Consider the following 27,977-nt stretch of genomic DNA (forward strand, 5'->3'; position numbering starts at 1 on the left):
TCCACCAGAAGACTGCCAGCTCTTTACACTCTTGTGATGACAGTACAAGCACAGTTGCATACAAGGGTTATTGGACAGTGCTGTGTCATGGGGCAAACACCAGCAGCATGTCGATCAATGCTTGAAACAGCAGTGTGTCAGGGATGCTTAGACAACTGCTTAAAGATACTTGGCTTCGTTCCTTCTGCTCCTCAGAGGCGGTGCCTGACAAGTAGGCAATACCTGGGCACTTTCACCCCAGTGTCCTCCCACAGCATACCTACGTACAAGTTCATTAAGACTGAGTATTATTTTCTTACTATTTATTTGTGCTGTAAACAGATACCCAGTTCTCTTACACAAAATGACACAAGAATCAGTTTTGTCAAAATAAACATTACAGGAAAAACTCCTCTGTAAAGCTTATACAACATAAGTTTTGATATACTACCTAAAGAGATTTTCTTTAAAAAGGTTTTTTGGTTTTTTTTTTACGATGACTTCTTTATTCAGTATAGTATTTTGGAGCTTTAATACTTTTTCTATGAGGAATTTAACACCTACACATCTTGACTGCTTGCCCTCCATCCTTTGTGGTTTTGGAGAACAAAAGTAGAAATGTATTTTTCTTCCATTTGGCAACTTTTCTGAATGCCAAGTGTACTTGCAGTTCTCTCCCACCTCCCTCCACACCCTTTTCTCGCCCTTCTTCACTATTCTATCTCCAAGGAGTTCCTATTGCAAGGTCAGTAACAAGGCACTGGGCTTGCCTTTTAGCTCAGATGAACAGTTTTGTATAACACACCCTTACTGCCTAAACTATCCCCGAACTTCACTGTTTAAATTCAGATAATACAATAGAAATTTGGTTTTTAGAAAAATGTTACAATACATATTTAAATTTTAATTCAGTGAAAACTTTTACTTAAATTACCACTCCGCAGATGAAACTAAGGCATGACCCCACTGCATGGGGAAAGGTATATGCTAAAGGAAATAAGTTCCAATAAAGAATTCCAGGACTCCATCATAATTTCTGGTTTCACTCTCAGAGCTGTCACAGCTGCCATTAAAATGAAAAACCAGTTTTTCAGGAACCGTAATTGGAAGCAAGGATAGGAAAAGTAATCTTAGAGCAACAGCACTTCACACGCTCCCTGGAAGATCACTGGGAAACAGCCACCCTGATTTACTCTAACTTCATTTGCTCCTTTAACAAGGCTTAAGGTTCATATGACGCAGAAGTCTTACTACCTTCTGAAAAGAACCAAACCGAGCTTGATACTGGAAAGTTACAGGTACTACATTGCCTGATCACCAGCTTGACCTTAGCAGACTGGAGTACAAACAAGGAGACACTGCAGTCGCTATCTGCTTGCTGACAACCACTGTGGCACGCTTGTCGGCATGCAAGACCCCCACAGCTGTTCTGTAGCATTAAGAGTCTTCCGTGACAGCAATGTTCAGAAAATGGGAGTCATTTTTCAACCTCCTCCGAGCTAAATTTACCACCACCGTATCATCATAGTTTAGAGAACTAGGCCTTGTAATATTTGATCAATAATAACATATGACCTAGTCTGCAAAATCACATCCGTTGAGCCCTAAATCCCGCATTTACTGTGAAGATTATCACGAAGCAAGCTGCTGTGATCTCTGTTCTTTAGTTACAGTTACTCTGGCCAACAGCTTGAAAAAGATCCATAAATACTATCTGTGCAAGCTTCTAGCGTGCTCTGACAACCATGCAGTGAAAACAGCGAGTTTCTGTTTTACAATAACTTCCCAGATACAAAAGCCTTGTTGACAACTATATTGTCAGGCCAGAAAACCCTAGAACCACTGACTGCATCTCCTAAAGGCAGGTTCTTGGAAGAAAAAATAAATAAAAAGAACAGGAAGGATGCGCATCCCTTTCAGGACACCCTGATAGTCCCCTGAAAGCTTGCTGCTACAGAGAAAGGGGCTGCACACCAAGGCATCTGAAGGCAGATACACACCTGTGTTGCCACAGCCCAAGTCAAAGCAGAGGCCACCAGAAAGACCAGCCCCAGAGAACAAGTCCCCCACCGACAACCAGAACCCCCTACCAAGGCAAGCCATGGCATGGGAGCTCTACCTGGGGGCTGCTGTTGAGATAGACCGAAAGCACGAGGTGGTGAGAGCTTTTTGCAGGCCGTGCCTCATGGGCACCAGCACCAGCAACAAAATCCTTCTCCAAATACAACGGGCCCTTGTCAGAGATCAGGCTGCAACACCAAACCTCCCAATTGCACTTTCTGAACTGAGGTGAAGGAAAGAGGAGTGAAGGGTGAGAGACTTGGAGAAGAGTTTGTCCTCTGAGAATAATTTCACAGGAAGACTAGGAACTTGATGTATTCTGGAGATGTTTGATTAAATATTCTTACCTACACTCACACCAGATTCTCAAATTCCTTTAACCAACAACCAGCACTGAATCAACAGGCACAATGCTAATGAAACCAGAGCTCGAGTATCTCTGTATTAGGATTATAACAGAATGAGGAGCTTAAAAATCAAAACAAAAAAGAGCAATAAAAAGAGATCAAACCACACCTGGTAACAGAGGTTTTGAATAAAGCTGCTCCTACACATACCAGACTCTGGACACATTAAAGCACGACACAAAGAGCATTTCTTTTAGGCCAAGGACAGCTCTTCCAGAGGGAAGGCGAGTGAAGATATCGCTGCCTGCCATCACTAACCAGGGGAAGTTCCTCCCCCAGGTCTGGAAGCAGAGCTCCCGCGAGCACCCTCTGATCTAGAGAGCTCTGCAGCGGAACTAGCAACACACGGAGACCGCAATCATCCTTCTTCCTCCCATACAAGATTCATACGTACAAGAGTGTCTTAGAATATAATTTCCTTTAAAATCCTTATTTTATATCTATCTTCCAGAAAAGATACCTAAAAACCATATACATAAGGTGTGCAGTAGACACCCATACATACGCACATGCAGGCACAGAACAGTCATAGAAAGTAAGCGACGCTGACGCACAAATTACAAAGCCAAAATGTTTTGTTACAGCTTTTGTTGCGGCCCTGCTTCCTTCAAATGAATCCCAACAAGCAGGAGCAAGTAAGATTAGGCAATAGCCTCTGACTTTTTTGTGTAACTACACACAAAAGAGATACCACATATTCATTACACTTGACTAGGATGTTCAGATTCAACAATTCCACCGAGTTTTTTAGACACAAGAAGTGCTCAAAGCCACAAGACCAGCTTCATAAATATCATCCCTCAAGTTCCCTGAAGCTCAGACTTGTAGTTCTGTCTCAGCTAGACCTAACTACACACTCTTTTCTTCAGGTAAGCTGGACTAGTACTTTGACATAGGAGCACTACACATTTCAAAAGGCCAAGACAATGCTTGAAGATACCCATTCACTTGTATCCCATAACAGAACCACATTCCTAATCACCACTTCATTTTAATGAATCAGAATTGGAAATTACATCCAGTAGACAAACAAGGATGGTGGAACGGCTTTTCACCTTGTCATGTCTAACTTAGTGACTCACTAAGCATAAACCCTGAACTTTCTGCAAACAATGCCAATACACATGAGCCATTGTCCACAGAGTTATTAGCGCACTGTAATTTGATCTTCTCTTTAATACATCCATGTTCTGTATAGCAGACTTTACACTACATGAAGGAATTTGCATTAGTCATGACCAAGAGCAGCAGTTGGGAACCAAAAACGAAGCATCAAACTCAGGTGGTTCTGGCTGGCTACTGAGCAGAGTGAAACAGGTTAGAAGAAAGGGTCAGGGCAGATAATTTATAATAACCCTTCCAATTCTGTACACAAAACCAAAAAGCATCACTTGTCACAGAAGCAACATCTGTACACTTCTGCTCTTACAAGGCCAAAGAGGTATAAAGATACTGCGCTGTGGAGTACCAGCACAGGTAGAGGTTAAAGTCCGCCAAGATTCATACCAGCAGGTACAGAGATGTTTGGTTTAGAGAAGCACGTCCAAGTGTCACTGCAAACAAAAAATCCCAGGCTCTGTCCATGCCAGGGAAAGCAGCAGCAATGCAGTCCCAGTGACTCTTCAGAGACCCATATTTAAAAGAGATGCTTTAGAAACCAGCGTGACCATAATCAGTTTTAACAAATCACACCAAGCCAATGACTGGGACACTTCCAGGAGTAATGCTGATTACCTTACACCATAATGACGCAAGCACCAGACATTTATTTAACCAATGAAAAAGCCATGATTTGACCTCAGCTGCCAAGGAGATCAGAAACCATAAAGTCACAGCTATTAGGTGGAAGAACTGTAAGCATGTTCCTAGGTTATTAGCACTATGTTAGGTGACGAACAACAAACACTCAGCCTAATCTACTTTTCTGAGTTTTCATGACAAGTTTACTTTCTTTGGCATTTCACCCAACCTGAAAGACAAAAAAGAAAATGGTGTTGGGGAGGGTTTTTTTGTGGGTTTGGTTTTGACTTTTTTTTTTTTTTTTTTTTTTTTTTTTTTATTAACAGCTTTGGTTAATAACGCTCTTGCAAAAATAATTAATCAGGAGAATTCATACATGTACTTCAGGGCACCTTAGGCATCACAATGTCTCCCTGTTTCCATCTGAGTTATTTTTACTCCTTTCACTCCTGCCCAAATCTTCCTTTCCAGGACAGTCTTCAACATCCTTACCCACAATATGGGTTAATACAGACACAGACTCTAAAAACAAAACTCACCCGCCCAGCAACATTCATGCTATTTTCTCTACTTGTTTAATATTAAATTTTTTCAACAAGGAAACTTTGTTAGACAGACTCTAAATTTAAGAAAAACCTATTTTTCAATGACACTTCAGTAAAGCCAGTATATGTACTCGAAGCTAGAACAGTGCCCTGAAACCTGATTTACTTGGTTGGAACCATGAATCTATATTTGACTGAAGTCAACAGGCCTTAACTGTTAAGAAAGCTGGAAAAAATATTTATTCCTGCGAACCACTAGCAAAGTTTCCTTGCAGGTATTCCAGACAGACAACAGCTGCAGAACAGCCAAACCAGAAGCCCTCCTCTGTGAACGCAGTACCTTGTCCAAGGCTCAACATAACGTTATTTGTGTCCCCGAGACATAAATAATCAAAAGACTAATATGAGCAACACATTCAATCTTGCTGCTGAAAGCACAACAAAAACAAGCTTAAAAAAAACTGGCCAAAAGCAAACAAACAAAAACCTCCTAAGACAGACATTGAAGCTCTTATAGCAGAATATTTACATATTTTAACATTTGGTTAAAAACTGGTAAATGCTCCAATATTGTATTTTTGTTCATTTGAAACAACAGATGGATTTTAAGTGCAACTAATTTAAGGTTGATTTCAGCTTCAGAAAGTGTGTTGTACTTAAGGTTCCAACTAGTGATAATCTGAATTATTTGGGTACTGAAACACATGCCAGGTTGTTGAGTACTTCTGGCCAAGAAACAGGCAAATCAACCGTACGTCACAAGCATGGAGCCGTGTTCACATGGCAATGAGAACAACTGTAGTAAAATAGCCAAATTCCACTGATTTTAAGTAAGACTTTATGAATCCAGAGTCAGTCCTACAATCAGCCACAGATTAATAATGCAAAAGGAGGCTAATTTTAATTACCCAGAAGAGAGATTTGACCCTGCCCAGTCTCGGGGAGGGGGACACCACATTTTACCTACACTGGTTTCCCAGGGATGCTCAGTAAGACTGACCAACTACCAGCAAACATGCATCAATTGGTCTGAAATTTTTTAATAGAGGATTGAGACATGTCTATCAAAGAACATCATTCTTGATCACCTCAGAAAACAAGGCACAAATACAAAGTTTATGAAGATGAATTATCAAGAAGCATTTTAGTGAGTAGTACAAGAGTTTGCAAGCTTGGCTTTTTTTATTACAGGAAAACCACAGGTCTAATTGAGATGAAGATTCATGATACTACACTGTATTAAGAAATAGAATAATAAGAGACAACTACCCACCCAAAGCACTCTTACAAGACAAAATAGAGGAAAATGTAAGCACTAAAAACTTCCTAACTCATCAAGCTGGCAGCTGAAGAGACGCAGCTCTCCCAAAGCTCCAAGGCTTGTCAGACAATCCTCCAGGATTGTCAACGCTGTATTTATCATGAGCTTAAAATACATTAAATTAATGAGCAGCCTGGAAAAAAAATGTGGTTTTGTTTTACCTCGAACTGGAAGCTATGTGGCAGGGAAGCGCAGGAGGAAGAGAGAAGGTTTATTACTGTTTCATTAAAAGTAAAAGAATTTCAGGACTTGCTTCATTAACAAAGAAACTACATTCTGCTTATGAATAATACTCAAACAATCTGAAGAGCTGCAGCCACCAATATGATATCCAATGTACCACTCCTCAGGTACCATCGTTCAGAACTTTAATTTTACTAGACGGCTATTAAAAAAAAAAAAGCTTTACAACACATTTTATTTAAAGAGACATATCTAATATTTAAGAAAACCTCACAATTCTAGGTCGTTTCTAGTCTTAGAAAGATCCTGATAGAATATGGTATCAACAAGGCAGCACACAGGACTGGAGTGCGTGCACTCTCAAGTCTTTCTGTAAAGCTGCAGTTAGTCAACATTTTTGCTAATAAAACAACAGATTTTTCTGCATTTGATTTTTCAATTGTACAGAACAAAAATAAAACTGTAACTGTCGCCTTCACAAGACTGCTTATAAAGTATTCATAATTATATTACAAGGTTTTGCATTCTTGTAACTGTAAATAATAATTGTTGTCATATGAGTACAGAAAGACAATCTGCATAAGGTACACAATGACCCAGCCAGGCATTTATTAGTAGTAAACTGCAGGCAGGTCAGTACGTGTTCGCAATCACTTTGGTTATCACCCAGTGATAACCAATACATCGACTTTAAAGGTCTCTTCCAACTTCCAAGCCCAGTCACACACAAAGATGGAACCAAGTCTCTGCAGCGTAAGGGATAAAAGTTACATAGCACTGCTCAGTTCATCTTCGATATACAGTCTGGGGAGGCCTGCTGGCAAAGATACCGAAGCACAGAGCTACAGAAAAATCTCAAGTATTTTACACCAGGTAACTGCTGGTCATCTTCAGTTTGAGCTCCAGAACTCTTACTTGCATGACAAAGTCTTAGAAAGCGTCAGCTATAAAAGAATATATGACTAACAACAAAAAAAAGGGGGAATGAAAATGTAAGATAGAGGTTAGGTAGTAGAAAATTATGGCAGGAGTCAGGTTTCCATCACTCCTTTTTCCCTGTTTTGGAGGCCCACATACTAACAGTAAGGAATTTTTATTAAATACAAACGAGCATCTGTAACTTCATTTAATACAAATTTCTTTTCAGCTTTAAGATAACTGCAAGCATCTAGATTTTTGTAGTGATTCTAGAATTCTGATTACAATAAATGGCTATCCGAAAACAAAACCGTAGTTACTTCAACACTCCTAAAAGCTCACTGCAAACTACAGAAACAATGGATTTTAACAAAGGCTAATCCCCCTGTTTCACCTACTGAGTTTACAGAAAATTATTAAAAGGATGAAAAAACCCACTTCAAAATACCAGCTATTTCTGGAAACAAGAAGCAGATGTTCTCCTCTGTTTGGCTCAGCTGTGCTACAGTACAAGAGTGCCTTTGTTATGCTGTCAGCAATAATTTATTTTATTTATTACAGCCATTTTATAATGCCCATCAATGTACTATTTGTGCATGATTTAGATTCATGCAGATCTATTTCTCTTTATATAAGCTGTCAGGAAGTATCACATACACACTCCAAATAGCAGACCCTGTTATGACACAGTTGTGCAAATCAGGTTTTTTTCTCTTTCCACTGTATTAATAAAAAGGGAACAGGAAGAGAAAGAGGACTTAGTATTGCTAAATGAGGTTGAATTAACATTAATCAAGAATTACTGAAACAAGACAAAGTTAGGAAAATACAAGAGTTTAGAGTATAAAAATAAACTCTTTGAAGTCCAATAAAAGCAAAGCTTTCTGAACCACGAAGAGGAAATACTGTCTAGAACAAAGTCATGAAGAACTAAAAGGAGACTACGTTGGGAAAAGGACCCATTAAAAATGGAAGAGAGCACACTCACAGGGAGGGGGAAGGAAAGAGAAAGAAAAAAGAGCATAATCATTTGCTATTTTGCCCTATCAACCCCTGAGACCTTATCTGTGGTAGGCACTAAACCACTCCCCAAAAGACTAACATCACAGCCTTTGTATGGATCTGATAAGGAATTCTGGGCCTCAAAAAATTAAACCTTTAATGAGAGCATACAGAGCGGCACAAACATTCATCCTTCCCTCCTACTGCTTTGAACAAACGATTTCCTTCTATTAAAATATTCCCAAATTACTAATTTAATATCCCCACCTGTGACACAAGAAACAGGCAGAATGATATACAAGACAAAGCTAAAACATTGCATGGAAGTACATAAATCCCATATTCCCAACCTGCAAGAACTGGAGGACCCGTGTGTATAAATACTCCCACATTTAACACCACACAGACATCAGCATAAGCCTGGAAGACAAATGCAGATATTAAAATATTAAGCAAGTGTATGAAATCCTATAGTTTAAATATAGGTATGTTGTTTTTTTTTTTTTTTGGTAAAGTGATTAAGCGTCCAATTACTGCAAAGGTTTCCCTCTGTCTGACAAGACAGAGCGCACAGAAGAAATGATTTCTTAGGATAATCTGTTATCGAAACTAACATCTGGGAGAACCCTTACAAATTCTGCACTTTCAGGCTGAACCTGAGAGAGACAGATTTATATATAGTGTCAGTATATGGTCACAGTCAATCTGTGTAACCAATGAGTCTTAAGTTTTACTGAAGTGGGACTCGCATCCTAACGTGGCAATCTGCCACATACATGGGTATCAGTCCACGAGCAAACGTTCTGAAAGACTTTCCACAAGAACGGCCAGCTTACATCACATATCTATACAATTTTATGATGCACCGGAGCAGAGGGAAGAAAGAAAATAAAAGAAAGAAAAAAATTCAAGATTTCTCGGATTTGGGTAGTACCAAAGTAAGTTTCTAAATGGAGTAACAGAACAGCAATTACATAAAAATGTATACATCATTAACTGTTAGCTACAATCTTTAGGAGTTCATCAAAATAATTCCCTCCGCCAAATAAATTAAAGATTATAACACATGAAGTATCTGAGCAACAACAACCCAAAAAAAAAAATCAAGCGTGTACTTGTCTAATATGCATAACTTATACACTTAAACAATTAGCAAACATTGGAATGTTACCACAACACTGAAAACTTGCCCTAACAGAGATTTTTCCAAACAAAAATATTTGTAGCATCAAGAATTAAATTTTTTACTTGAGCAAGCTGCCGAGATAATTCCCCAAAATAAGTAAATTATAGAAATATTTTAATACCTCCCTGCTTAGTTCCTCAGATCATACAAATCAAAACATTTGGTCAAGAAAAAGTCCTAAAAATCAAAATCATATAGATAATAGTACTGCTCATACACAAAATTTGACACGTGGATTATTTATCTGTATTTTTCCAGAGACTGCTGTACACATGATAGTTATGAAGCACCAGACCACGCTACTCATCAGCGCAGCCCCAACCCTGTAATTTGTAATATCCAGGTAAACTGCCCATATAAACTGCAGGAACAGAGAGGGGGGCAGAAAGGGACTGAAAGCTATTGAAACTCGTGGTCAAGCAGCTTTGGCTCATCATAAAATGTCAATCAAGGTTTGGGGAATTTGGGGGTTTTTCCTGTATAAAAATGCTGTTGAAGTATATAAGCAGCCCCATGCAGCTGATTTGATGTGGGAGGAGCTGATGATACCTTTCTACGAGAGTAGGAGGGGAGAAATGAAGCCACACTTTTTGTCCATGCACAACTGGATACTTCAAGACAGGAGTCACCAGCTCGTACACTCTGCACAGGGACACCCGAAACTGGGGTCTGACCCTAAGGGCTGTGCTAAGCAGGTTTTGACTGCCCTGACCAAAGTCTTGCAGCCTACAGAAGAAAGTTGACAAGTCAGGATGCTTAGCACAATTAAAAAAAAAAAAAAAAATTAACATTGCAATTGCTTCCTCCAGTTCCCTTATCACCCTATATCCATCTGTCATCACATCTCAGAGCATATGCTTGGGAAATCTGGCAGAGAATGGCCACGCTGGGTAGGTTCAATTTTTTGCTTTGTGTCTGAACAGGTAGTATAGATCCAGAAAGGGGACCCCCAGATACACCATGCTAATGAAACAGGGAAGTGCTTTTCTTGAAATCAGGTTAGTTTCTAAATGTATATTAAACAAAAGTACCCCAAGAAAACAAAAGTGATTTGACTGTAATTATCCACTCAGCAACAGGCAACAAGAACAGAGGACCCAATCCTGCCAAGTTTTAAGTACACATTTAACTTTAATCACAAGTAGTCTCACTGTGCAGTGTCTCTAAATGCCTGCCAAAAAAGGGCCAGATTAACAAGGGAATTACTTTTTTTTAAAAAACATTTTAGAAGTACCATTAGTTAGATTAGCAAAGATTAGATTTTTTTTTTTTCCACAATTGAGATACCTTGGCAAATTCAAACCTGCACACAACCCTGATGTCAGTCTCAATGGGAATCTGCACAGATCCACATGAACCCAAGAGCACGGTCCAGTGCAGTTGGACATCATGATATCTGACAGTTTAACATCACAAGGTTAAGTGAAATACTTATTTTAAGGCAGTTTTAGCCAAAATAAGATGACAACCCTAAAGAATTCCACGACAATTGCTGGGGGGGGGGGGGGGGGGGGGGGGACGGGACGGGACTGGTGATGTCTTTAAAAAAAAAAAAAGAACAAAAGGCCGTACACAGCCATGAGACATCAGTATTGCAAGAAGTAGCAGCGGGCAGATGTTTCAGGCCAGGCCAGATTACCTGTTGCCCAAAGTCAAACCCATGACAAGCCAGCACGGTATGCTAGCTCATGAATGACACTTCTGTGATGAACCCAGCTGCCCAACACTGCAAACCACACCAGCAAAGGAATTTCGCTAACTGAAGACTACAGCTGAAGAGAAAGAAAGAAAAGTCTGAAGCAACAGAGGAGTGATAAAAATAAGAAAACAGAAACAACAGAGAGACTGCCTCATCGTTAATTTAGGGAGCAGAGACACAAGGAGGAATATATCAGATATCCCAAGGCAAGTAAACATTGGGACTAAACGTGTACTTCATCCACTTACAAGGCTGACCTGAAGGGGAATTGGGGTCTCTGTCCTGCTAGGACATACTCTGAAGCAGTCTCTGCAGCAGTTCTCCCTGAGCAGCCTTTTCATAATTAACTTATAAGGAAGACCAGGCAGGACATTGTGCTCTCCATGAAGTATCAAGGGAGAACAGATGTTTCCCGGTCTCAAAGGGACAATCTCAAGAGCATATCATTTCATAACACTAATTCTTGAGCACATTTTAAAAAAAAAAAAAAAAAAAAAAAAAAATCACAGTAAGGGAAACAAGTTTAAAAAGGCTAGGGTAAGCAAACAAACTGCAATCAGCTTTTCAGTGAAATGCAAATGCTATCAAGCACATTTCATTATTAAATTAATGCTCCATGATATTACCATTCCCAAAAATACATGGCTGATTACAGACTACCTTGCGGGGAAGGGACAGAGAAGGCAGTTATTTGGAAAATGCGTTTTATTGTAACTAACCAGCCTCGCACATTTCTACACTCCCACTCGCTGGAGAAACATTCTCTTTATGAAGTCTGCGAAGCATAATTAGTTTGGTTTTGTTTAAATCTGCATCACTGTACAGGTAAGCAAAGTCTTTCAGCTCACTAACTTTTCCCAGAAGTTTTGCCTCACTGAAACATGCATAATTTTACTTTTCAGTGATCTGCCTCTTCTTCTTCCTACAGCTTGCCTGAAGTAGTTCATAAAGTGCCTTACGTCTGCATCCAGCGCGTCGCTGGATGTTTAAAACGCTGCTGGTCTCCAGAGGTCCAACTTTGGAAAACAGAAATAAATAAATAACCCCACTCTACACAGAAGAAGTTTGTGAGCGCCAGCCTGGTCGCGCGCGGCACGCCAACACCTCGAACCCCGGCACCGAGCAAGAAGCAGCCTGTCGGAATCCAGATTTACGCCAAGGAAAAACAAAACAAACAAAAAAAAAGTAAAGAAAAAGACCCCGAGGGGAAGGAGCCGCAGCCCCCTTACCTCCGCAGTCCTTTCTGATGGTTTCTTTCGCAAAGCCTGTTTAATCTTGGGGTCCACAGGAGAGGTCATTCTATTACTCTGCTCCTCCCGGTCCGTAAACTCCTCAGAACAGCTGGCGGGGGCGATGCCTCCAGGCGAGCAGGGAACAACCGAACACAACAACACAACGCGATCAGCCGAAGCTCCCGCCCGGGCTGCTCCCGCCGCCCTCCCGCTCGCCAACGACGGCCCGGCCCCGGCTCGGAGCCCGGCCCCGGCCCCGGCGCCACGGGCGGCCCCTCTCGCCGCTGCCCCGTGGCGGGGCGGGGACGCGCCCCGAAACTTTCCCGGCGCCGGGGGCCCGCCGGGGGCCGGGGGAGGCCGCGCCGCCTCACACACACACACACACACACACACACCGCCGCGGGGCAGGCGGCGGGCCCGGGCGGGGAAGGGGAGAGGAGAAGGCCGAGGCGGGGAGAGGGGAGCGGGGCCGGCGGGGAGGGCAGGCAGGCGGGCAGGCCCCGGGGGCGGGCGCGGTGCCCGCTGCCGGGCTGGCTCGCTCACCAGGCGGGCGGCTCCTCCGCGGCGCTCCGGGAGCGCTCCGGCAGCCGGCTCAGCAGCGGCGCTCGGGGCAGGTGGCGCCGGCTCCCGCCGCCGCGTTCCCCCGGCGGCCGGCGCCGTTCCCCATCGTGCGGGCCCAGGCGGCGGCGGCGGCAGCGGCGGCGGCCCCGCCGTGAGGAGAAGTCCGCGCGGGCTGCGGGAAGTTACCGGCCGGAGCGGGACTCCCTGCGCCCGCCCGCTCGGCCCCTACGCCGAGCGGCTCCGCCCGCCGGGACCGCACAAAGCGACGCGGGCGGGTGAGGAGTTTCGCGACGCGGGCCCGCCAAAGGATCCTTCGCCTCGCCCCGCGCCCGGAGCCCGGCCCGCTCGCTCGCTCGCTCCCCGCAGGCCGCCACCAGCAACCGCCGCCAACCGCCGCCGCCGACCCAGCCCCCTTCACCCACCGCGCATCCCCCTCCCCAGACAGAAAAACGCGACAGCGGGCTCTTTAACCCAGAGAATCAGCAAGAAGAGCGAGGGGCGGGGCGGAGGGAAAAAGGGCGGGGCTGCGGCTGAGCGACGCCCCCCCCCTCCCAGCCCGCCTGCGGTAGGGTGGGGAGAGGGCGGGGTCGTAAGAGCCGCGCGGAGGGAAGGCTCGCGAGGGTTGGGAGGGGCGCGGCGCATGCGCGGCGGCCTCGCGCGCCCTGTGGGAGGCGGCGGCGCGTGGCACCGCCGTCCCTTTCTCCTGACAGGGCCGCCGCCCCCAGGGCCGGTTTCTGCTACCAGCGCCTTGTGTTCCGCCTTCACAGCCGAAATAACTCGTTTTCTGCGCTCATCGCGTTTCGACATCGAATGGGGCACGCTTCTCCGATGGGCGGGCGTGCTTCGGTCATGGCACCAAACGTTAGCGTGTCGTTTCTTCGCCGTTACTCCTGCACGTTGCGTATGTTCCCACCGTTACTCCTGCACGTTGCGTACGTTCCCACCTTTTCCTCACAGCCCGCAGAATATTTTTACCTTCCCGATTCACGAGCTGCTAAAAGTTCCTCTCCTTCAGGCCCGGAGCTGTGGGTTCGGGTTCCCCAGGCATGTGAGCCCACCCGCCTCACCTCACAGGCGCGGGTGCCCAGCATGGGGGTGGAAAGCCCGACCTCCCGCGTTTGGCTCTCGGCCTTAAACACAAAGCAGTTGCACGGCTCCGAAGTCTCGTGGGGTTTCTCCAAAGCGGACCTGGGCTGGTTCCCATGTCCTCCCAGGACCTGGATTTCCAGTGATGCCGGCCCCCTCGGGGACACCAGGAAGCAGCCGTGTGTCAAACACGCCTCTGGAGGTTTCCTTCCTTACCCCCAGTCCAGTTTTGTAAATTCATGAGATCAAAGCTATGCAGGCACACAACTTGTGTTTGTCCTTTTCTCCTTCCTTCCTAATAAACAAGAGCAGTTTTGTTTCTTCCCTTTCTCCAGCTATTCCTTCCCATTCTCCTTACCACTTGCCCTTTATGGCACAGTTGTCTTTGTTGTACCAAAGGACTTTAATGGCCATTCCAAGTTGTTTTACAATATTTCCAGTGTTTCCTTCAAAGAAAAATCTGAGAAAATTTGACATTTCCTCAGCTGTAGACTTTTTTGGTGCTGTGCCTAGTATCAGTGGAATGGATAGCCCAGATCTGAAAAGCAACTATTCTTAACATCCAAAAGTCATTCCACTGCAACTGCTAGAGAGACAATATACGATGCTCTCAAAAATGACCATCAGGTAAGGACACAGTTCCAGTCCCATAAAGTCTATCAAGACAATTTTTTTTTTTTTTTTACTTCATTTTGAACTTCCGTGGTAAAATTAACATTTCCAAATATCATGTCTGTTATTGTTCCAAAGGTCAGAAGTTTGTACTAGTTATTTGGCAGAACATGTTATCCTTCTTCAACTTTAGTACATAAAATATTATTTCCAGTAGTGTGGGAATCTTGTGAGATTCCCTGCCAGGAACCCAAATCGAAAAGCTGGAGATAAAATAGTTTTCCTGAGTAATCGAGGAGAAGCAAGTAGAAAAGAACTGAAGCATGAATCCTTCTTTATTAAGAGATTCTTTTTTTCTGATTTTTTCCTTCTTTTTTTTTACCAGAGATGTAATAGCAAATCAAGTAATTTTTCTTTATCAGCTCAGTTTATAGCTAATGGTAATGTAAAAGTTTAGTTGATACTCCCCAAGTGCAGATGGCTGGAAAAAAAACTTAATGATAAGACTAGAATAAAAAGCATAACAGAAGTCTGTGCTATGACAGTTCTCATGGTTCTGTAATAATTTAAATCCTAATCTCGGTTTTTACAAGGTAGCTCATTTTACCACCTATTCTAGCTCTTCAGCATTCCCGCAATCAAAATAGCGCAGAAGTGGGGATTCAACATGGGAATAAAATTGGTACTCTAATTTCTTTTTGCACACAAATTACCTTACTTATTGTACATCAGCCAACAGACATGCATCGAGCAATGAGGTAGACAGAGGTACTCGATAGGAACCAAAGCTGCTCTTCCAATTTAATTGCTTGGCTCAACTGACCCGTGAAACAAGACTTTCCTCAGTCCAAAAATACCTGAATTTGGGTAGGTAATGGCTCTAATAGCTGCAATTATTCCAGGGGGTATTTTAGCTGTCAGGTTTATTTTCCCAAATATCTGGAGAACAATGGAAACGAGTGTCATGATCCTAACTGCTTACTGGTGTTACAGCCTACGTCTCCACATGGTAAAGCCTACGTAGTTAAACACAATTAAGAAGCTTTCACAAGTGAGTAATTTCAGGGCTGGGATTAAAGGATGTGGCCAAGCAGGATGCCTATTGTCTGTGTGGAGGGGAAAATTTGCTTCCCTTTTGTCTGGATTGTATCACTCTGCCCGAATAAAGCGTAATTACTTATTGCGTAGTTTTTTATTTATTGAAAAATAACAATATCTGTAGTCTTACATATCAGAATCGAAGGTGTCTTGCTATTCATACCGATGAGTTGCAATCTCAGGAGATTAAATGTTTCTGCTTCAAACATCCGTGAATTTGAGAAGATCAGCTAAATTACAAAGTACATCTCCTCCTCCTGGTATGTTCCCTCGATTGTTCTGCTTCACTGACACTCCCAAAGATGTCTTTTAATCTCACGCCTTTCACCACCTTATGCACATCCCAGATTCTTCAGGGTAAAACTCAGCTTCCTCACCTCTCCCAGTGGGAAAGATGCATAATCATCATACACTGAAATATTTTTTACTTGTATTTTTATGTATTCTATATATTTCTTGTTCCCATGAGTTTTATTACAGCCTGGCCATTTCCTTCCTCTTGTTCTCCAATATGGCTGCTAGGCTATTGTTTTTGATTTCTTAGCTTTGGGGAAAAAAAAAAAAAAAATCCCCTTCAGAGATTCATTCACATCATTGGCAACGACTACTAGCTAAGTATGTGGTTAACACACCGCAAGGAAGATGTACAAACTAATTCTCTGCCTGACTAGAGGAAAACAAAATGTTCTGGGATCCCCCAATGGGAAGAATCTCTTCAGACTGTTTTACCCTATATGCTTATTCTGATGATTAACTTCCTGAGTAGAACATGTTTGTGACGGTTCAGTAAAAGTGTGTGAAATCAGGGAGACAAAGGGATAATCAGTAATTCTGTGCAAGTGCACCTTTTGCAGGAAAGTTACATTTTTGCAAATGGCACAACACTGATCAGGTACCCCGAGAAGAACATTGATCTCCTGTCTAAAACAGTGTTTTGCAGCTCAAAATTTCAATTTCTGAAATTATGTCCCAGAAAGTGTGCAATATCAAATTATTTTTGCAAAATCAAAAGCGAGAATGAAACGGTCATTTTGTATTGCACCACTAATTTTGCTCCTTCTGAGGCTAAGTTCCCCACTGTGCATATTCCTAGAGCTTCAGTGCGAAGGATAACGGTAAAATGTAGAAATGAAGCATGAGAATCGTGAGATCTTTATCTTTCTGCTGTATCATAATAAAATTTTTAAAACTAAAACCCCATCTTTGTTCTCTTTAACTCAAGACTAGCATGGCTTTCCTTCCACGTACAGATTTTTCCCGAAGGGTAAAACTAGAAAGCCATGCACACGTAAGCAATTACAGAGGTCGTCATGACAGTCAAACCCTTATTTTTCAGCCTTAATCAACAAGACTGAAACAAATGGGAAGCCTAAGAACTTTTAAATGCGGGGATACAACGCTTTCTCTACTCATGCTTTACCTTCAGTGGCAATTTTGCTTGCTTTTCATGTTCCCTGTCACACATCTTTGATGGTCCCTAATGTGCTGAGTGCTGGTGTGAATGTACTGTGAATACAGTGAGTCTTGAGATTGAAAGGTCTTAAGACTGCATTAACATGCAAAAAGAGGGGGATGACAAGCCCCAGCTGCTCCCTGGAGCAGACTGAACCGTAGCTCCGGCTGGAGAGATCAACAATTTCCTAGGTCTTAGCTCCCAACTGAAGGGAACATCTCTTGACTGAGGGGACTTTATGGGGTATCCACGAGAAAGGCTTCCTGGAGGACAGGTGGCAATTCTGAAATATTTCATGCCTGAGGAGGACAGTGGGGTTAGGAACATTGCACCCACGGCCATCGTGTCAGGTAATCCCCGGCTCGCTTCTGGAGTCCTCGTTCCCAAGTTGGGAGCAATCTGCTAAAGCAAACAGTGAATTAGGTTATTTGCTCTTCATTTACTAAGGTTTCTATGAAAACAAAGACGTGCGTTGATTCTGACTCGCTGAAAGTTGCCAGTGAGAACAGTGAAAGCTATTTATATTGAAACAGCACCGGCTGTCCTGTGACACTTACATGTATGTTCTCATCTACCTCATTTCCCTTCCATGTCCAAATGGGAAAAGACACGCACCAAGAAGGGCATTCCTCTCCCTCGCCGTCTGCCGAGTGACTCGAAAGGTGCAACTGAGGTGAGGAATGGCTGGCTGCCCGTCCTGCGCCTGCTGCAGAGTTACCAAGCTCTGTCGAATGTGAGTGAGTGCGATCAGGAGTCACCAGAGCATCCAGTCTGCCCCAGGCACGGTACAGCGAACATTATCAGAACTGTCTGATAAAAGAGAGTAAGATCTGACAAAAACATTAAAAACTGTTATAAAATAACATCTAAAATAAAAACAGCTGATTTGCTCAAAGCCAGAAGCTCTTGCCCCAAACAGATAGACGCTCCGCCATGGAACAGCTCTGTCTGAAACAGGCTCTTTTATCAAATGGTTTGTCTGTCTTCTGCCGTTTTATTTTTACTACGCACAACCTACAGATATTTGATTCCAGCCCCAGCGCTGTGTTGGCAAAAGCTAAAAGAGCATATGGACCTGTCTAGATATTGGAGGTATCCAGCAACAGTATACAGATGTCCAAGCTCTAGCCTGAAAAAATTAAAGATGGGGGTGGCGGGGGAAAACCTGCCCTGACAGGAGGCAATCTGGAGTCTAGTGACTACCCCATTTGCATTTTCTTTGTTGTTATAATCAGGTTCAAACTTTAGCTGCAAGATTTTCTTCATTTGTCCTAGGAAACTTCATGCCAAAAAACATTAGAAAGGGGAGGGTGGGTAAAAGAATGGGCAGGGTACAGACAAAGATGAAGACTTAAAAAAAACAAACAAACAAAAAAAAAAAACCAAAAAAAAAAAGAAAAAACACTCTTGCCATGGGAAACTGCCCACCAGTAATCTGGCATGAGTAACCAATTCAACATCTCTTATTCCAAACGTTTAATGTCTCTTTCATTAATTTTTGAGGTCCGCTTAAAGTTGCATAACTATAAGTTGCAAGATGATTTCACAAACAGTGGGGATTTTGTGACTGACCTGTTATAACCCAGAGAGAACATGCAATGGTATTTGTATTTTCCTACTGAGTAGTTATTTTCAGAGGCAAAAAGCCAAACGCTTGCATAACCCAATATTAGCATTCTGTGTATCTATGACATTTGTAAGTGGACAACATTTTGGCTGACAGTGTTGAGCTAGTAAAAGGGCATGCCTACGGAGGGGAGCCAGTTTAAATATGATAAAGATTAGAGTAAATAGGATTTCAGTCCTCCCCCTTTTTTAAGTAAATGGAGTAAGTCTCCGAGCATGTGGAAAAATAATAAACAACCTCTCTACTGCCAAATAACAGGCCAACAGTCTAGACTTTTTCTTAACTGGTAATCAAATAGATTAAGAAATTGTGAATAAACGCCTGACATGCTACTTCCCTGCTTTATGCAATTGAATACATGCTACTTATTTGTGAAATCCTCCGAGAACCATTACAGCATTTGAATCAAGACTGAGGCTGGGGAAGATTTGCAATTCTTACCATTTTCTTGCTGCTGGTGTCGGTCTCGGCGTACTTTGCTATCACAGCCGAGAACAGTGCAACAATTCAGCCAGCAGCACATCAGCTTTCTACTGTATGCGTATGTTTTGTGTGTTTGTGGGAAGATACGTGTCTGTGTGTTTGCATTTCTGTGTGTGTGTGTATAAACTATAATTTGATTATGAACAAATGTTGCACAGTTTAGTAGACTCGGTTCAGGCCTGGGAGCCAGGAATGCTCGGTGAACTCATTGCAAAGTTATGTAGGCCAAAATTCCCTGTATCATCCTCTGGTTTTAGTCACATTTCGATGCTGTCGGTCTGATTTTTCTGATGAAGAGAGTATAAACAGCTCCTGCTGACATTAGTGAGTTAGCAAGCACTCAGCTCCTCCACACTGGTAAATTGGGTCTCCTCGCATTGAAGCACTCAGTGTCAGAGGTGGTTGCTTTTATCATCTGTCTCTGCATGATGACATACATTCTTATTATTCCTTATGATCTGTTCTCCGGCTTTTAATGACCCTACAGAGCTAATGAGATGTTTAGTTCCCCCACCCAAGCACGGCCATATGGATGAGATGGTATCAGGCGGCTCGCTGAAACCATTAAATCTCAGGCATGCAGAATATTCAGAAAGTTCCTGTTTTCAGCGTGTCGGTTTTAGTCTTCAAATGCAGAAGCGTACGGCGTGCTCACATGATGTCAGCAGCATAACAGAACACACTGTCTTCTGCAGACAAAATCCTGCCTATTTTTAACTTTGAAAAGATCTGCAGATGACTCTTCTTCCACTCGGTGTGGTTTTCCTCCCTTCCTCCCCTCCTTCCAGAGACCCCGGCCTTGGTAACGTCACACAGTAATTCTGTACCACGATGGATGGGATGGCAGGGGATATTGATTCACCCTGAGCCTGCGGTGGCCTCTTCCCACAGCCCAGAAACTCTCCTAAAGCGCACAGCTGAGATGCTCCTGCTGGGATGAGACCACCAGACTCTCTTTTACCTTCGTGCATCAAAAAGCCGAGACATCCAGGGATGCCGGCCGTCCTTCCTCAGCTGCCGGGGACGGACACGCGTGCGGATCCGGGAGGAACGGCCTCGCTGGGCGCGGAGCCGGACCCGGGGGTCCTGGAGACCCGCTCGCTTCTCCGTTTGGCACACAAAACGGGGAGGGACCCGCGCTGCAAACCCTGTCAGCCCACCCCGAGGGTCTGCAGCATCTCCCAGCAGGGATTTCACCGGGGGGGGGGAGGCTGTGACTAACGTACAGCGGCGCCTGGGGTGCGTATGGTGTGGGGGGGGTCGGTGTGAGGGGAGAGGGAAGCGTCACTCCATCCCGTGCTCTTCAAGTAGATGACTGTACCGGTTGGGTTTTTAAATGCTAAAAGTGCAACCATTCGCAGTCTTCCTTGAATGAAAGGAAGCATTGTGTATGAAACACGGGGAGAATTTCCTTTACTGTAACTTGTAGGGAGCAAAGGAAATAAAAGCAGAACAGCAGCTAGATGAAGGTCAGCTGATGGTATGAATCATGCGGTGATGCAAGTTACCGAGCGCGCGGCTCGGTGCCCTGCCCAGATGCCAGAAAACCAGATGCCACCTGCGTACACAAATATCACTTACCTGCAATCACTTACCCCACATGGAAGTAATTTCTCTTGCTCGGAGCAGAACGGGCTGGGGGTTTTTTTGGTTTCTTCCTATGATATGTGAATTTAAAAATCGGGAAAAGATCTATCAGGTAGGACGACAGTGGTGATATTGAGGCAGAAGCAATTTCTTTAGATTTTTAGGCATTTCGTTTCACCTAGGTGAAATCTGAGATGCAAGCGTTCCCTAGTCTGAAACACTGAAGAGGTGATGGAGGTTGCTGTCAGGTTGTCGGCAGAGCTGTGGCTCGAAACGTATTTGCTATTGCCATTAAAAAGGGGAACATGCTGAAATTCATGCAGAGAGCTGCCTGGCCTGTAGGAAGCACACTGACTTCCAGAAACACCGCGACACCAAGAACAATCCTGTCAAGGAAATATTCTTTTTCATAACTGCGTATGAAATGGCTGCACAACTTGAACCAGCAAGCTTTGACTTTTCTGGAAAGCTGCATGGAGCTCACTGCATTTTGACACGTCGCAGACAAGCTGCCCTCCAAGTGCCCCGGCTCCCCTCCATGCCATTAGGAATGCTCTCAGTGCCGTACCAGCTTGCTAAAAGCCATGGATGGTACCAGCAGATATCTCAACATCTGAATTTTTCAAACTGTTTTAGTGATTAATATTTTTCTCAGAGCTTTGGCTAGTGGACAGATTCTTTCCATAGAAGCCTGCGTTGCATTTAAACAGTTGGGTTTCATTGCTGTCTTTATCCAAGGCAAAATTGCCTTTGCAGTAGAAGTGTTTTCTTTTATATAAACAATTGCTGTAGGAGTTGCTATTTTGTGAACTACTAATTGGGTCTGTCTCCAGGAGGGTATTACAAATGTGCCGCACTTTTTTAAAGAAGGTATCAAGAGAAATGGAAACAGTTTGTGGGCTTGCAGTTAAGGAGACCTCGAGGTAGCAGGAACCACCCCAGAGTTTTTTCCATTGTGGTCTAAAAGAAGGATGTGCACGCAAACGGTAAGGAATCTGCAACCAAAAACGGCAGGAAGGGTATTACGATAAGAAACTCAGAGAGCAGAGCTCAGCAGAAGCCTGTGTCCAGGGTGGGAATCGCCAGCAGTTGCAAAAGCGTCCCCGGGGGTCTGGCCGGGGGCCGGCCCCGGTTGGTGGTGCGTGGGGACGGGTGCCGGCGACGCCGGAGACGTGAAGGTGCGGTGACCGCTGCACGGCCCACCGGTGAGGGTGGTCCGGCAGATGGAGACGCCGTGGGCGAGGAGGGGGGTACAGCTCTGTTGGCAGGAGTATTTTCCTCGCTGAAACAGCAAGACCGCCACATGCTCCGGTAATGACGCTCAGCTGCCTCTTTAGTTGACAGTCTGAACAGGAAACAGCCGAATCACAAATTAATTAGAAACGCTTAATGAGCTCTCATGCTTCGACTGTGAGGGATGACGGCAGAGGACAGACGCCGCTGATGGAAGACATTTCCTCTAAAGCGGCCTCTGTCATATGCGTTCTGAAACAGAGGGAATTCGCCCCGTATTGCTGAGACTGATGAGCTGCACTGGACAGAGCCCGCGCGGGCTCCTGCCGAGCGCTGCCCGAGCCGGCGATTCTCCCGCTGACCCACGGGCGAGCTGCCGCAGGGACCCGCGGTCCAACGGGGTCGGCAGCTTCCCGGCGAGCAAGCCTGGGAAAAAACAGACGAGGATGCGGCAGTCAGCTACAACATATTTGAAGGGTCGTATTTAGGTTAAGGATTCTTCTCCCCCTGAAAATGGGAGTCTGAATTCATAGCTGTGAAGGGCCGCGATTGCCCGGAGCAGCGGGGCTTCTCCCTAGCCCAGGACAGGGCCCTTGATTTTAATACTAAATCAGTTCAAGTCTATGGTTCTTAAAAAACTCTATCTGTTTCCACGGGAAGGGCCTGCTTTTCACTAACCTATAATTTAAGAAATGGTTCGCAGATTTAAGCTGTATTTTGAAAAATAAATTTGCCTCCAGGCTGATGGCTTTTACAGCCTAACCAGCCTCAGAACAATGTCACGTGAAATGACAGAGATCAAGACCTTTATTTAAACTGTTGGAGCTGTACAAGAAAAACAAGCCTGGAGAATAAAGCGCATGATCATTAATTATTGCAGCACAAGCAGCACAGCTGTAATTATCTTGTTCACCAAGAATGTCTCCTGCAAATTTTATCAGTCATATTGTTAATACATGGAAACAGGAGCCCTTATTCTTTCTGCTCTTTCGGTAGTGATCAAAATTAGACAAGATTTCTAGTTACAGCTGCTATTAATAAATCTACTCCTTGAAAATTTGGTAGTTAATTTCTTAGGATTCAGTACACTCAATAAGCTATTGAAAAATATAATTGCTCATGGCTGTAATTTTGAAGTAATTATAGAAGAATTGCTGAATGTAGTCTTTTCAAAGGCATCAAAGTTCTCCAAAGTGAAAAGCATCTCTGGCAGAAAAAATCTAGTGCACAAACCCATTTGTACCCTCTTCCCCAAAATCACTGTTTATAAACACCTTGGCAGCATAATGACCTTCTCAATCCCCGCGCCAGAGCCTTTAAACGAGGGTGTTTGCTCCGGAGAGGTCCCACCAGCGGTCCAATACCAGCGCCGGGAGCCGACCAAGTGACTTGCCGTGAGCACCCCTATACGGAGTCAGGCTTTTCCTCCGTGCGCTCTCACCGCTGCTTTGTGTGCTGGCTCTGGGCCATTTATAAACCACTTTTCTTTTGGTGACATCAGTGGAAACATTCTAGAAATTCATTCTATTAGCCAAGAAAACTAAAATAATTTGCGTTTAGGAAGTAAGATGCTCAGTTCTCAAGGAAACGCTCTCACCCATCTTTTTCAGCCCAACTACACGCACTTCCATAAGAAACACTGCTTCCATTTTCTATGCCACTTAGGGAAAACATTTGTTTTCCATTAACAGGCTGGGACAAACTCCACCTTCAGCTCTCCTGCCTGGTCCCAGCAATGCCACGAGCGACACATACATGTGTCTCAGAGCTGCGACTTCAGCCCATCCTACTCGAGAAGGAGATAACGAGAGCAGCCCTGCGTCTCGCTTATTGTAATTGCTCCAATGTAGCAGAGCCACAACGGGACATCACTGCAGCATCCCCCAGCTCTTTAGTGGTTCTCCTTGAGAAAAAAGCTGAGTCTGTCCCACCAGCAGCACAAAAACTCACGCTAAGGAGTTAATGAAGAAGAAAAAGCAAGATCCAGATTAAACAGACGTTCTGGTTACGGTGGTTAGAAACTGAACAGCAAGAGCAGCCAAAGACACGGTGGTCAGAGAAAGTTCCTCTCTCTCTCAGTGGTTTAGAAAGCGCAGGATAGATGAAAGCTTGAAATAAAAAAGTATCAAAATCGAACAATGTCTTTACAGGCTAAACCGGGACCTCCAGCATCTGCGGCACCGCGGGTTCTCCCCTGGCCCCGGGCTCCCCGCGGCACGTGAGCTGTGACCTGCGTCGGAGGAAGCGGCTCCCTCCTGTTCACGCAAGGTTCTGATTTTGTAACGGGAAAAAGATGAGCTGGGGCAGAATGTTTCTGTCCTGTCCCCCCCGCCCCGAGATAATAGAAGTTGAAGATTTCCCTTGGTCTCTAACTTCATCTCTGAGATGACATATCTACAGAAAAACTGTTACCAAAGGAGCCGGGTTGCAGGTCCTTAAGGAAAACAGCAGCAAACAGAAAGCCTCAAAGGTGTTTGGGGAGCGAGGGGTGGATCACCCCAGGACCCCCACCAGCACCCAGACTGGGGCTGCTCTCCCTGCCCAGGGCTCGGCCGGAGATGGGGCACAGGCAGAGCAGCTGTGTCACAAGAAAAAGGCATCTGCTTATCTCCTGTGCTGCTTTTGAAATCCGGGACCAACCTACGGCCCAAATACTTCCTTTGGGATGGCGCGATAAGGACCTGCCGGCTGGTCCGGGATGCCTCATCGGTGCCAAATGGCAGCGGAGCTCCGCCGTGCTTCCGAGCTCTGCCCAGGAGTCACGGTTCCTCACCCTCGACGGCGTTTCAGCCCCCAAACAGCAGGCTCAAGCTGGATTTTATTGCAAGGCTCCAGAGCTCTGGTGGAAACCTGGCCTTGAAATAAAAGCGAGCGTCTGCAGCAGGACCGGAGCGCCCGAGCACCGGCGCGAGCAAACCGCACGGCCGGTGCTCGCCCCGCAAACCGCCGGGGCCGGTCGTTCAGCCCCGTGCTCGCCGCAGCCGGGGGTCGTGGGGCTCCCGTGGGCGCCGACGGGCCGGATCCACGCGCACGAGCTGCCCTGCCCGCAGACCGGCCGCGCCGGGCATTGCCGAAACCCGCGGGGGCTTTGAGCAGCAGGTGCCGCGGCAGAGGAGGTGACCGCGCACCCGTGTTGGGCTGGCGCGCGTGAACGTCACGGCTTGGGGAAGGAGCCCGCGTCACCGTGCGGTGGCTCCGAGCGCGTTCCGGAGATCCGATCCGGCGGCAGAGGCGGCCGTGCGGGCTCCCCGCCTCCGCCGGCAGCGCGGGAGATGCCGCCCGGGTGCCTCGCCGCAAAACGCGCGTGACGTTCTTCAGGTAGCCCTTCCCGCAGCGGTAACGTCTCAAACCACAGGACCAGCTACTTACTGTCACCTGCCTTACTTCTACGCCTTCTTCTTCCGTGCGGTAATTACCGGCGATTGGCACTGAGAGCTCTCCGTGCCCTGTTGTGGCTGGTTCTCAGGAGCGCAGCTGGAGGCAGGAGCTCGGGCGGTGAGTCCCCACCCTCGGAGCAGATGTCTTCAGCTCCAGCTGGGAACAAACAGCTGGAACAGGCAGAGGTTTAGAAATCAAATTCTGCCACTGTACAAATATTTTCGGTAGTGAAAATAAACAAAGACATGGGAGTAACACGCTTCCTCCTGCTACTATGCTTCCGAGGAGGAGACGGGCTGTAAGAGAGCAGAGGACCTGCGCAAGACCCAAGCGGGTGACCGGAGGGTGACGGCTCACACGAGGCCGTTCATTTCCAGAGGCCACACAGCGTGTCCAGCCTCGCAGGACGGCCAGCAGACACTGGCAAGGCAGAAACGCTGCCCAGCGGCGGTCCCTCGGGGGAAAGGAGAGCCACAGCACCCATCCGACACATGACCCCTCGTGCCGGCTCCTCAGCCGATTCCCGTGGGATCCGCGGCTCCGTGGGAAGCTCCACGTTGGCACTCTCTGTGCCGGTCGGGGCAGGACCTCACGCTGCCACACTTTGGTACTGAGCGAGCTGCGTGTCCTGCGATGACACTGACAAAGCTGGCACAGCACAGCTAAAAGCTGGAGGAAATATATTTAAAATACCGTTTTTCTGTTAGGGCCAGTAGAAAAGTGCACGCTCTGGGTCAGCCGTTAACCCCCGCTCTGCTGGTTGGGGACTGCGCGGTGCCTCTGGCGTTACCGCATCCAAACACCACTCGTGTTTCTCCTCCTTTCCCCCCCCAGAAGGCAGCAGGGACCCGCGGCCCCAGCCCTGCGGTTTGGTTTGCTGCCCCGGTCGGGGGGCAGGAGGGGGGGACACCCCCGTTCCTTCCCCCTGGCCCCCAGGGAGGGGGAGAATTAAACGCCAGGCAGAGCCAATTTACCTTCGAGCTCCTCTGCCGGGAGAGGTCTGGAAGCAAAGCCCACGTTGCCGGAGAACCAGGATCTGCTCTAAAAGCCTGGATAGATCCCACCAGGATTTGAACTTGTGGTTCTTTGACTGTCAAAGCTGAAAAGTGCCGGTCCCAGTAAAGCAGCATCTCCAGCGAGCACCAGCAACACTTTTCGACAACCGGTGTATTTAGATTTGCCGGTAGCAATAGCACAGATGATGTTACTGTGCACAGGCAAGACGGGAAGGCCATACAGTTGGTGTGCGAAGCCTGTAACTGCTCCTGGATCCCATGAAAAAAATGAGGGCATGGCTGGAACAGAATGCGCACTGCAGCACATAAACAGAGGCGTTACTTTCAGCACAAACGCAGACTCAGAAGACGTGTGTATCTCCACGGTGTATGCTCATTTTTAACTCCAGCTACAAGGCCACTATTTTTTAATGATAAATGTTGAAGGTTTGGAGAGAGAGAAGAAAGCAACTGTGGTTCAGCAGTGAGCTGTTTAGGAGCTCTGTGCATTTGTGCAGCCAACAGCGATGCAGCGAGCTTCTTCCCGCCCCGTGGGTCCAGAAATCGTCCTGTGGTTACTCTGCACTACACCGCGTGGAAAATAATCATCTCCTCTCCTGCACACCGCCCTGGTAGTCATGCAAGGGATGAAAGACGCTGTGGTACTCGGATGCCCATGGCTTGCTTCCCTGCCTTTGCCTAGGCAAAAGTAAATTAGCTTTCCCCCTTGTTTCAGGAAAATTAAGGGAATTACAGAAAAGGAGTAACAATACATTAAAAATATTGCCTAGCAAGTGCTATATCCCCATCTAGCTGGAGAGTCGAAAAGGAAATCCATTCTGGACATTAACATCAGTGTTTTCTGGATGCTGCAGTGATTATACTGCTGAATTTACTGCTAACGTCATTGCTTGCCAAACACCCACACGATCACCGGCTCACCTCGCGCATCCCCTGTCAGGAGGACACCTCATGACCATCTACTCCGGGAACACAAAAATTCTCTGTCCTCCGTTAGGAGCGCTGAGCCAGCTGAGTCCCAGCCCGAGAAGCACTGCAGGTCTGACGGTCCGTTTAAAGCAGTGGTGCGCAAGCGTGCATCACCCAGACCCCGCAGCGGAGCCTCCTGCCTCTCCTGCAGCACCCGCTAAGGCTGAGCATCTCCTGCCTTTTGACTCCATCATGGCACAGGAACACCAGGCCAAGCAATAAATCCCTGTGTTACAATTCTTAAGAGGCAATTGATTCTCTGTCGATTGCTTTTACACTGCCCCAGCCACACGGAGCATTAAGCCGTTTGATATCAAGCTACTCGGGATGGGAACTGAGAACGCACAGTCTGAGCAATTTGTCCGTTCCCTGCTCGTAGGGGAAGCTCACGGCGGTGTTACAGGACCAGTCTAAAGACCCGCGAGTCTGCTGTCGTGGCTTTCCTTCCTCCTAGAGATGAAACGAAACCATCGGGTAACAGGTAGAGTTGGCAGGTGCAAGTGGAAACCCTGGGAAGCTCCGGTCTGTGCCGTCTCGCTGCGCTGCCCGTCGGATCCGCGGAGTCGGATCCTGCCCACCAGCTGGTCTCTGCAGGACCGGC

General features: G+C 45.8%; 1 protein-coding gene and 1 long non-coding RNA gene across 8 annotated transcripts in view; both read right to left on the bottom strand.

The window, feature by feature from the left end:
* Positions 1-13,249, bottom strand: part of RAPGEF6 (Rap guanine nucleotide exchange factor 6) — a 133,999-nt gene extending 120,750 nt beyond the window's left edge. For 2 of the 7 annotated variants that reach the window (XM_041119380.1, XM_029998364.2), the window contains exons 1-2: positions 12,817-13,246; positions 12,271-12,398 (exon numbers count right to left, since the gene is read on the bottom strand). In XM_041119380.1, the coding sequence (XP_040975314.1) occupies positions 12,271-12,339 (69 nt within the window). In that variant the 5' untranslated portion in view covers positions 12,340-12,398; positions 12,817-13,246. Of the gene's footprint in view, positions 1-12,270; positions 12,732-12,816 lie in introns of those variants that run through there. The other 5 variants (XM_041119382.1, XM_041119381.1, XM_041119383.1 and 2 more) reach the window with 4 other exon arrangements.
* A 2,456-nt stretch (positions 13,250-15,705) lies between these two features.
* On the bottom strand, positions 15,706-22,433 carry LOC115334305. Its single transcript, XR_003921082.1, has 2 exons — positions 19,152-22,433; positions 15,706-17,482 (listed from the first exon to the last, which is right to left on the bottom strand). It is a non-coding gene; the product is annotated as an uncharacterized LOC115334305 (long non-coding RNA).
* Positions 22,434-27,977: the final 5,544 nt, after the last annotated feature.

Source organism: Aquila chrysaetos, chromosome 22, assembly GCF_900496995.4.
Source record: "Aquila chrysaetos chrysaetos chromosome 22, bAquChr1.4, whole genome shotgun sequence".
Taxonomy (NCBI): Eukaryota; Metazoa; Chordata; class Aves; order Accipitriformes; family Accipitridae; genus Aquila; species Aquila chrysaetos.